General features: G+C 41.2%; 1 protein-coding gene across 1 annotated transcript in view; it reads left to right on the plus strand.

Moving 5' to 3' along the window:
- Positions 1 to 9111, plus strand: part of gpr180 (G protein-coupled receptor 180) — a 174055-nt gene extending 164944 nt beyond the window's left edge. Inside the window, exons 8-9 of the mRNA XM_078221646.1 lie at positions 2907 to 2984; positions 6494 to 9111. Coding sequence (XP_078077772.1) covers positions 2907 to 2984; positions 6494 to 6658 — 243 coding nt within the window. The 3' untranslated portion in view covers positions 6659 to 9111. The remainder of the gene's footprint in view (positions 1 to 2906; positions 2985 to 6493) is intronic.
- The last annotated feature ends 3122 nt before the right edge of the window (positions 9112 to 12233 follow it).

The raw sequence follows: 12233 nt of genomic DNA on the forward strand, positions 1-12233 counted from the left end.
CGGTGCACCTGGAGAAAATGCACGCAGACAGGGGGAGAATGCGCAAACTCCACACATACAGTCACACACATACAGCATACAGAATTAAACCTGGGTCTCTAGCGCTATGAGGCAGCAGTGCTAGCAACTGTGCCACCATGCCACCCCATTATTGTCAGAATCTTGTCCGAGCCCATAGCTTTTGCAGTATCCAGTGCCTTCAGCCATTTCTTGACATCATGTGGAGTGAATTGAATTGGCTGAAGACTAACATCTATGATACTGGAGACCTCTGGCGGAGGCCAAGATGGATCATCAACTCAGCACTTGTGGCTGAAGATTGTTGCAAATGTTTTAGTCTTATCTTTTGTACTGAAGTGCTGGGCACCTCCATCATTGAGGATGGGGATATTTGTGGAGCCTCCTGTTCCAGTGAGTTGTTTAATCGACACCACCATTCACAGCTGAATATGGCAGGACTGCAAAGCTTAGATCTGTTCCACTGGTTGTGGAATTGCTTAGCTCGGTTTATTAATTGCTGCTTATACTGTTTGGCATCATCGAAGATGTAGGTATGATTAAAAAAAGAATTCAATACCAATAGGAAAGTGCCTGAGGTGCTTCCAGTCATGAATTTAATTACCCAGGTGAGTCAGCCTATGACCTCTCCCTGTAGATCAATCTAGGCAATAGCCAGCAAAACCCAACCTGATTACTAATTCCCTTTGATAAAGTCCCCACCTCAGCACTAGCCTCAATACACATGCACCTCAGCACTAAAGCCCTTCAATAAAACCCTCATCACAGCACAAAATTCCCTCAGTTAAACCCCTCTCCTCAGCACTAAACCCCCTCAATAAAATGTTGATGGAGTAGGGAAGATAGAATAGGGCTGGCAACAATGAGGGTCAGGAATCAGAGTCTAGTAACTCAACTGTGGGTTAGATGTGGGGTACATCAATGAGAAGGTGGACTGTAGCGGATTGGGGTAGGACTGAGTTTGGTGACCAAACCAGGATGGGAAAGGCTGGCAACCTAATGTGGTCTCGGGATGTGTGAAACCTTAGATCCAGGGAAGTGAGGGAATGACACGTTCATAGAAATAGAAACCCTACAGTGCAGAAGGAGGCCATTCGGCCCATCGAGTCTGCACCGACCACAATCCCACCCCACATATTTACCCGCTAATCCCTCTAACCTACGCATCCCAGGACTCTAAGAGGCAATTTTTAACCTGGCCAATCAACCTAACCCGCACATCTTTGGACTGTGGGAGGAAACCGGAGCACCCGGAGGAAACCCACGCAGACACGAGGAGAATGTGCAAACTCCACGCAGACAGTGACCCGAGCCGGGAATCGAACCCGGGACCCTGGAGCTGTGAAGCAGCAGTGCTAACCACTGTGCTACCGTGCCGCCCATACCATTGCTATGCAGGAAATGTTTGAATACAGGTTGTTTGGTTTGTTGTTGAGGTGGGACCTTTATTGAAGGAGTTAAATTGTTCAGGTGAAGGTTTTCTTAAAGGTTTTAGAGATGAGAGTTTTATTGCCAATATAAACGGAATTAAATCATAGACCAACATTTCCTCAACTCCAAATCTACTACCAGTACTTTTAGTCAAATCAAATCTAAATGAATTTGTTTAAACTGTTCAATAATTTCAGATAAAGTGAACAGAAAGGAAAGTAAAATAACTTTGATTATGGTTCAGGTTAGAAACTCCAAAGTGTTTTATGAAGCCCGCCTGAATTTGCACCCTGAATTTGGCTAGGATAATAGAACATAGAACAGTACAGCACAGAACAGGCCCTTCAGCCCACGATGTTGTGCCGAGCTTTATCTGAAACCAAGATCAAGCTATCCCACTCCCTATCATCCTGGTGTGCTCCATGTGCCTATCCAATAACCGCTTAAATGTTCCCAAAACATTTAGGATAAACATGATATGTTCCACTTCAGGTGTGATTCAAAAGATCCACGAGGAAGATTTTATCAAACAAAGTTTATTTAAGAATATAGTTGACATGTATAGTAAGAAAATTAGCAAGAATTTTTATCAATTACAAACAAGAAACAGAACAACCACCATACTATATAACCTAAACAAAGATATCTAATGTGTTCTAATCAAAGCAAAACCCTTGTCATAGACAAAACCCTTTAAACAGGTTCAATACAGCAAAGTCTACTGCTCACATGATAATGGAAATTGAGTCCTTTGGTTGAAGTCTGCAGTTCTCTGGATTCACTCTGAACAGTTGGAAGACAAGGCAGCTTCCTAAAACACCAGAGAGACAGCAGATTTTTACCTTTCAGGAAAACATTAATATGTTTTCAGCTAACCAACAGAATTTGCAAAACAACAGGGAGAGAAGGAAAGCACTTCTTTTTAGCTTGCTGTCCCTTCTAAAACTGAAACTCAAACCTGCAGCTCCAAACTGAAAATGAAACAAAAACTGTCCAAAAACACATGACCATCCCCCTAACAATGCAGGATCGTAAAACTAATCCCAGAGTAAACACAAACAACCCCATTTAAGCTACTTAAGTAGCATTAGAAGGACATTTCCAGTCAAGCCTGCAACAATGACATCACTGAAGCTATGAGCTAAGAAACCACTGAAGTTGTGAGAGCTGCAAACATCACGTTTTTAAGAAAAACCTTTCTTAAAACCTTTCTTAAAGATCCACTAACGTCACACCTCAACTTCAGATAACCACCAGGAAAATGTTTATGATTTTCCAATGCTATATATTGCTAGGTACATTGAAACCACACCCTAGTACTTTGTTGGTGTACATTGGCTATGAAGGAATAACTCAGATTACTTCTTCACCCTTGGCTTTAAAATATCTTATTGTTGGTGTTTTGATGTATTCAATGAATTGCCACCCAACACAAGGACTTTTTTTTTCTATATTAGGGCTGCATCCTTTGGTTTCTCTGTCATCCAGCACTAGTAGCTACATCAATGATGTTTGCTGAATACCAGCGTGAAAAGGTATGTACTTGAACCAGGGGCTGCTCTGAAATTTATATACCTTTTTTAAAAAATCAACAAAATTACATGGTTACGAAAATATTAGTGCGGTTTTATTTGAAATAATACAGCCAGGTTTTAATTGTAGCGCAATTCCTAGGGAACTGCAATTAAGTTTCCATTCAGAAAAAATCATTTGGAATTCCCTGAAGGTTCAATTTGTATAGGTAATGTGCAATTGAATCACAGACCAAAAGGTTCAGAGTTAAATTCTGAGTCAGTGCTGAGTTCACTGACCTCAATAGGGATGGTGCTACAATCAATGTTCCTTATGCTAAGAGAAAGGTTAGTCATTATTCCTGGCAAATTTTCCAAGTATATCCCTCCCCCTCCCCACCAGAAATGGTATCTGAGGATTTTTGTTTAAGGAACAGGATTTGATTTGGCTACATTACCCTTGCTGTTGGCAGAATGGTCAATGGACCAGTGAAAGCAGATACCAGAGAATAATAGGAGAAGCATCAGAGACAAATGGCAAAAAAAAGTCTAATATTTTCACTGTTGTGAACTTCAGTCAACTATAGTCATCCTATTATCTTTATTTTGAACCAATCATAGAATTCCTACAGTGCAGAAGGAGGCCATTCAGCCCATCGAGTCTGCACTGATTCTACACAGAGCATCCCATCCAAGCCCTATCCCCATAACCCCACATATTTACCCTGCTAATTCCCCTAACCTATCCATCTTGGGACATTAAGGGATAATTTAACATGCCCAATCAACCTAACCTAAACATCTTTGGATAGTGGGATATGCAGGGAATTTGTAGGACTTGAATAGCACAGTGGGTTAGAATACTTGTGTGTTCATTGCTAGGGCCTGAGTTGAAACCTAGCCCAGCCAGATTAAATATGTTTTTTGCTTTAATATTGATAAAGGCCCAAAAGTGAAAATATTTGTATAGATCCTTAGCTCAAATCTTGTGAATATAGATAAATGCACAATGTTTTCCAATATTTAGCAGTTCTTCACAAAAACACAAAGGTTTGGGAGTTTGCAACATGGTATTCGGTAAGGGTTATTCTGAGAATCAGAGGACTGGGGTCAATGACTGTACACCAGAAAGTTGATATCCATTTTGGGAACTGTGATAGTGTTAAATTTCATTCAGTCACTTACCTGCCAGCTGTTGGTGTCCAGGCCTTCAGGATGAAGATCCCACCCTCAAAAGCAGCCAGCCAGTCAAAAGACTAACAGCTCTTCAGACCCAGTAGCATCACTGGTGGCCAATGCTGGTACTATAGAAGGCCCAGGATGAAGAACATACTGGAAGAAAGCCAAGTGAGGTGGCCTCGCAGGCATCAGCAAGGGACTGGCGGCTGACTTGGTGGAGGCCACCATCACGTTCCTCAGTTGGCACAGGATGCTTAATCAAGAGGGTTCCGCCTTACATACAGGCAGGCCTCCTGTTAACCTGGTGGCCTTTCCAAGTGGCGTGGATCTCATTCATCCATTAATAGACAAAAGAGGTGAGGTGGGAGTGACTGTCCTTGACATCAGGTAGCATTTGACCAAGTGTGGCATCAAACAGCTTAAGCAAAATTGAAGTCAATAGGAATCGGAGAAAAACTCACTCCACTGCTACAATGAGCTCATGGACAAGGTGATGGCATGCAACTGTGGGTGTATCTCTAGCATCCTGGTCTGCTGCATCAGGCTCTCCCTGGGAGCTGTCTGTCAATGGAGATAAAGCTGCACTCTTGGCCTAGATGGACTCCTCCATGGTCCAAGCCATAGTGCAGATACCCTCAGGAATTTCATCCAGATCCTCACACAACTCGCATTGAATTTCTAACACCTGCCACCTCAGGACAATCCCAAAGGTACATCATTAGCTTGAGGCTCAGTGTGAGTATCAGTGGCTTGTCTGTCATAGCCAATAACAACTGGTCAAGTGGATGTTCTCATTGGGTTGTGACTCCGAATCTGAACATGAATACATACTCACCAACACAAGAGTATCTGCATTGGTGGAAAGTGTGGGAGAATGATGTGACACTGCATCCTCTGAGGTACAATCTTGCTCCTGAGCTGGAAGACTATTCCCAAAGATAGCAGCCCTCTATTTTTGTGGATGATCTGTGTGAGAGAGCTGAAAGAGCAAAGAGTGTTACCTTTCCAAACAAGAGCTTCCAGAAGTGATTGCTGTTCAGATTGATGCATGTAAAATGAAGGATGCAGGAACATTATCCCTTATGCTCACTTAAGGCTTCCCCATGTCCAGTCATGATGTGACTCATCCTCTAGTTGCCTTGCCAGTTCTAGAGCCTCATCTTCCATTGGCAAAACAATGGTGAGAAATAGGACCCTGCCACCAGTGTGGGCCCTTTTTTTTCCTCACTATGAGCCCTCTTCTTCTGTTGGAACAAAGTGTCTCACATTGACAAGCAGAACACCTCTGTGGATTGTACATTAGTTGTTGGTTTGGGGGCCTTTTGAATGCCTCTGGCATAAGGCTACTCTGAAGCAGCCTTGCACAGGTTACCACTGAGATTCACACCCCTTGACCGAGCTACATCCGTTCCTTTCATGGAAAATGCAGCAGCTTGACCCCATTACCATCGACTGAGTGGGCTCTCCAATCCCACAACTATATCCTCACACTTCTCCATTTGTTAATCCTTAAGGGAACAGAGGTGTGGGTTACTCACCTTGGCAGAATGGAGAAGGTACTCTGGGCACTACAACCAGGTTCTCCAGCTAACCCATAGCCACTGACTTCCTCTGCAACTTCTGTTCAGGCTAACTTGGTTAGGCAGGTAGGTTCATGGGGCAGAGGATCTCTAGTTCACCCCCCCTCCCCCCACCCCAAGTAGCCTGAAGGAGAACATGTAGGGAGTCATTACTGAACCGAGGGGCTACCTGGGATTTTGCTTCTACCATGCCAACAAGTGTTTCATTACACTGGCCTTCACAATGTCTATTTCACTGGATTCTTGGTCTTCTCCCACTGGGAGGGCTGTACTGCTGGCTGGATCTTCAGGGAAGGCTACAGGCTTCAGTCAAGGAGGACTTTTATGGGGAGGAAGCTTCTGACAGGGAAGGCTCCATCACAGCCTTTTAAAGATGGCACATCTGCTGACCTTTTGGCTGCTCTCTAAATGCCCGCATCGCATCTGCTGACTTTTTGGCCACACTGAATGCCTGTCTCCATCTGCAGAATGGTCACCTTTGTGCATGCACCAGCAGTTAGTTGGCCAGCTGGCACAAGATAATAATACAATCAGGCACTACATCAGGAGTGCTAGCGCCACCCAATTCCAGCCCCAGCAGATCGCTCGTCTGCTCATAAAATTCCTGTATTAACTCTGTTTCTCCACAGATGCTATCTGACCTGCTGAGCATTTCCAGCATATTCTGTTAATGTTTATTTTGGTTGATTTAAAAAGGGTGTATTCTGAAAATTGTGCAAACATTTCAAATCATAGTCAAACATGAAGTAAAAATAAAATGTCATTTATCCCTAGATTATCATCATTGCTGTTACGCTCTGTCAATCCATCTCCATGGTCATCTTGTACAGACTCTTCGTTTCTCGGAGTCTTTACTGGGAAGTTTCATCGCTTTCCTCGGTTACACTACCACTCACTATGTCATCTGGATACAGAAGTCGCTACTCGCCCCAGTGCTAAAGAAAGACTTGCCATTTACTGTATGTAGTGAATTATAAATCGGTAAGCATGTTACTTTTGTTGCAAGTGGATTTGCATTCCCCGATTGCTTAAAGCAGCCAAGGTTAAGTCATTTGCAATGCACATTGCTGTCAAATGCACTTGAATCAATGAATTCAGGAATTCAACATGGAACTCTCTCCTGAAAGAAAACATTTTTGGAATGGACAGATGATCACTTGAAGTTAATTGACATATAAAAATAACCATCTCTAGTATATAGTGTAATGGCAGGAAGAGCACTATTTATGTTGCAAATGGAATGTAATAATGTGCTTTTAAGAAAACTAACCATGTTTACATTTAAATCAGAATTGGTCCATAGCTTGGTCTCATTCAGAAGTTATTTGAACTTAATGCAGGAATTTTTTTGACTTACTTGGGACTGTTTTTTTTTTAAATCATAGCTAATGTATTTTACTCTGTTTGTTGTGTTGTATTATTGAAGTGGAAAACAATAATTATGATATAAACATATTGTCACCTCAGTCCATGGCAAAAATAAAACAGTAATAAAGTAAAATATTGCTCATCAGAAAAAATATTTTTAGCTGTTGCGCTTCATGGGCACTTATTTCTTAAGTCTTTTGAAAATGTTGTATATTTTTTCACTCTTATTTTTCCCAGAAGTCACTGCACAACTTTGCCAGCCAAAGGGTGTGGTGACATCTGTCAGTGGTGCTATACAATCAATTGCTAGGAGATATGTATGTTTTCAGGGTGTGGAGTAATTTCCAACAAACAATTTCTGTATTGAAGTCCTCATTCTCGTGACCTAGTTGACAAGTGACCAAGTTTGTCAATTATGTCAGCAGGTTCTTGGGATCCGGATGGTCACAGGATCTTTCATAAGAGGGAAAAATTCACTCCAGCTTCAATTTTGGAATCCTGAAACATTAATTATAATTCTGACAATGAATTTGATCATTTATGGAAATGATACTATTTCCACACTAAAATTATTCTGCCTGTCTTTAATATCTAGTTTTCCAAACTGAAAATCATAAAACAGGGAAATAAAAAGATTATCAGCACAGTTAATAACAACATGGTTGAAGGCACATATTCATAGATGTAAATTTGCACATTGGCACCTGATGTGTGAACATGGGCACAAGTTCAATTTTCACCTTGGGTACACCAAGCATTGGTATTGTTTTGATGTTTAAATAATTGTGCAGATTAGACACAGTTGAGCTTTCTAATTTAGCTCTATGCTCAGGATGAATGATGACCCCCAACAGTGAAACAGTCCATCTCCCCTTTGAGTTTTTTTTTAAAAACTTATTTTGGAATTAAAGGTTCATCTCTCAATGAAGACAGCAGCCTTTCTCCCTCCCAAATATAATTTTAAGTCATCCCCTTTTTGCAATGCAATCTCTATTGACATATGTTGCTTCTGGCCTCCATTCCTTAATGTGCACAGTCAATTGGAAGGAGATTGGGTAAGAAGTTAAATCCATACCAAGTCTACAAAATAAAAATGCTGATCATGTTACCTGTTTAGCACATCTTGTGTCTTGAACTAAAATACAGGCCAAGTAAACAAAAAAAAGGTCAAATTAATATAGAACATAGAACAGTACAGCACAGAACAGGCCCTTCGGCCCACGATGTTGTGCCGAGCTTTATCTGAAACCAAGATCAAGCTATCCCACTCCCTATCATCCTGGTGTGCTCCATGTGCCTATCCAATAACCGCTTAAATGTTCCTAAAGTGTCTGACTCCATTATCACTGCAGGCAGTCCATTCCACACCCCAACCACTCTCTGCGTAAAGAACCTACCTCTGATATCCTTCCTGTATCTCCCACCACGAACCCTATAGTTATGCCCCCTTGTAATAGCTCCATCCACCCGAGGAAATAGCCTTTGAACGTTCACTCTATCTATCCCCTTCATCATTTAATATGCAAAGAAAAATTTCTTTCAACAATTTTTCAAAAAAAGGTTTGTTATTTTTAGTTTCTACTGGGTTTCTTGTGGGACTGGGGCTTGTGATTAACTCCATAATTCTACTCCATAGTTGAGAAATCGGTCAATAAATTTAATGTATGTATGAGGGTGACACGATAGCACAGTGGTTAGCACTGCTGCTTCACAGTCAGTACCAGGGACCTGGGTCCGATTCCAGGCTTGGGTCATTGTGCGGAGTTTGCACGTTCTCCCTGTGTCTCTGTGGGTGTCCTCCGGGTGCTCTTGTTTCCTCCCACAGTTCGAAGATTGCTGGTCAGGGTGCATTGATCTGAACAGGCACCGGAGTGTGGCGGCTTATTTCACAGTAACTTCATTGCAGTGTTAATGTATGCCTTACTTGTGACTGATAAATAAACTTTTTTTAAAAAATACATTTTTCAAGTATCAATCCACTTACTGTTGAAATTTAAACAGGTGGAATAAAGACTGTAAGCATCTGTACTCTGTTTATTTAGTGAGTCCAATAATTTGCCTGCAGCAAATGAAACATAATTGTCCATCAAATACACTGCAGCTTTCTTAAAGGAATAGTCAAAAAAAATAGAACTACTGAAAACTCAACAGCAGAATATCCAGATGGGTATTAAAGATTCAGGCTGAACCAACTATGACATACACACAGAGAACATTTTGCCTCAGAATACAAAATGCTGTTAAGAACTCCTAATTAGTTCTAAGCTGTTCCTCTTGTTAATTATTAGCATTCTGGGTTAGTTGTAGCTTTGTCTTCTGTGCTAGGCTAATATGTTGCATTGGAAAGGTTACTCCTTGTGTTTCTTCTCATATCAGAAGTATTTTTTTGAGTTGACAAAGGTTCGTGATGCCTTATCAAATAATTTTGCTAAGTGATCTGTTCAGTACTATAAATTGTACCCATAGTCAAATAATGTGCCATCACTCAATACACAGGCTGCATATGAATGAATAGTTGATTCAACAAAGAATTAGAAGTGCTGGTACCTGTGGAACTACATTCCAGCTTAAGTCATTGCTTTCAGGAGGAGGGATGAAAAATCAGGGGACCAATGAATATCCTATGTCTCAATTTATAATGTAATTAAAATATGAAATTTGGGTCTTCATTTGAGTGAGTGTATTTACTGCAAAACAGCAAGTCAGCTGGGTTTGTCAGCTTGAGTCCTGTGCAACACTGCTGCTTCTTTGAGTAGCACTATATAGTTCCTGTCATCAAATTTAAAGTTGAGAGTTATAATAAGTGCGAAATTCTATTAAGGGCATTAGGGTCATCCTTCTCAACCTATCCGTAGCCTTTGGTTAAAGCAATATCAGCTTCCGCATGTATACTGATGACCCCCATCTTTATTCCCCGGCCACCTCTCTCGACCTCTACTCTGGGCTGGCTTTTCAGGCTCTTCTGTGGTCAGGAACAGAAATAGTAGATAGAGCCCAAAAGTACTAGCACCAGTCAGTGTGCTAGTTTTTTTGACCCCAACAACAACAATGGGTTCGGGGCCAGCAGAGCAATTCAGCTTCATAATGCAGGTAGGAAATTAGGTTTATTAAGAACCGTTTAAGGACTATTACAGGAGGCCATTTCCCTCAAACAATCGGTGGCAGTTTAACAGCCTGGAAGTGGGGTCCAGTGACAGGCCAGGATGCCAGTATTCCAGGCAGACCTAGAAATCCTCCCTGCCTAACTTGGTGGGGCTGCAACCAAAGGCCATCCAGTAGTGAGATTCCATTTCCCTTGCCTCACCCCAGCGTCTCAGTGGTGGTCTAGCTGCTTTTCCGGTTTTACAATTTAAGTTTTACTGTTGGCAGGAGCACCTTCATAATTACTGCAGCCCATTGCTCTTCTCAAGCTAAAAGACCTCTCATTGGCCCTCCAGCTTCAAGGGCCTGCTTGTTGCCTTTAATAGAACAGAGAAATGACTCCATGCCAGTTAAGAGAGGGCCTTCGAAAAAATCCCAAAGCATGATCATTTTCACCTGACTCCTATTTCCTGACCCCAGTGTGAAAATTTAGCCCATTGTCTTTAAAACATCAGACTGCCTGACCAACATCCAGTTCTAGGTGAGCAGAAGATTCCTCCAACTAAATATAGGCTACACAAAAACCATTGCCTTTGGTCACTGTCACAAACTCCACTCCTTAGCCTCCAATTCCATCATTGAGCAATGATCTGAGATTAAACCAGTCTGTTCACAACCTTGGTGTTGTATTTGATCCCAAGATGGGCTTCTTATCATTACATTACAAAAACCACCTATTTACTCTTGCTTAACATTGCCCAACTCCATCCCTGCCTCAGTTAATCAGCTGCTGAAACCCTCATCTATGCTTTCGTTACCTCCAGATTTGATCATTCTAATGCACTCCTGGTCAGCATCCCATCTTCCAACCTCCATAACTGAAGGTTATCCAAAACTTTGCCGACAGCATCCTAACTCTCACCAAATAACCTTCATCCATCACACCTGTGCTCATTGACCTATATTGGCTCCTGGTTAAGTAATGTCTCATTGTTAAAATCCTTTGTCTTGTTCTCAGCTCCCTCAATGGACTGAACTTTCTCTACTTCTGTAACCTCCCCCAGTTCTATAAAGCTCTTTGATTTCTACATTCCTCCAATTCTAGGCTCTTTCACGTCCTAATCACTCCACCACTGGCAGCTACACCTTCAACTGCCAAGTCCCTAATCTCTGGAATTCCTTTCCTAAATCTCTCTGCCTCTCTTTCTTTCTTTAAGATGCTTCTTAAAATCTATCACTGTCTAAGCTTTTGATTATCTGACCTAATATCCGCTTATGTGACTGTGTTAAATTTTGATGGACAAAGCTCCTGTGAAGCACCTTGGAATATTTTGCCACTATAAAGATGTTATATAAATGCCTTGTTGAAAGACTGAGGGCAATCGATTCAACTAATGTTAATGGTAATTGTTAATAGGAAAACTCTTCGATTTTATAGCCAATTGAATTTGAATATTATGTGCCATTGCAATTTAATTCATTTGGCACTACTGGAAGATGCTTCACTGCAGATAAATGTCCGATCCTTCCTATTTGACAGAACTACTTCAGGTAGCAAGCCCTGTTGAAAGAGATTTCCTTGAAGGTCAGACTCAATTATGCATGAAAAGATACATTACCAAAGAGAAAATAATTGGAGAAAAAGAAAAATCTGAAGTATAACAGAAGAAATATAAACAGAAAAAAATGGTGAGCAAGGCAACTTCTGTGGAGGGAGAATCAATAAATAGCTTTCCAGGTATGTGATCTTTATCAAAAAAAATTAAATTCTCAGGGCATCTCTCAGGGTTGCAGGATCATATTATGAAGTTTAAATTTATGTTCCCTTTAATTTGCATAGTATCTCAAGTTTTTAATAGGTCTTGGTATTGGAATTTAAGATTTATCTATCAACAGCATATGAATAGCTCTTGCTAAACTGCCAAGCCCACAAGATTTAATGAAGCTAGGAAGACTGAATTGCCCGGGTTTAGATGGCAGAATTGCCATAGCTCTGGTAGCATGTCTGAGTCCTAAGCAATAATTTGGACAACCATACTCAACAATTTTTTACTATCCAGAGCAA

This window comes from Mustelus asterias, chromosome 10, assembly GCF_964213995.1.
Source record: "Mustelus asterias chromosome 10, sMusAst1.hap1.1, whole genome shotgun sequence".
In the NCBI taxonomy this organism is placed as follows: domain Eukaryota; kingdom Metazoa; phylum Chordata; class Chondrichthyes; order Carcharhiniformes; family Triakidae; genus Mustelus; species Mustelus asterias.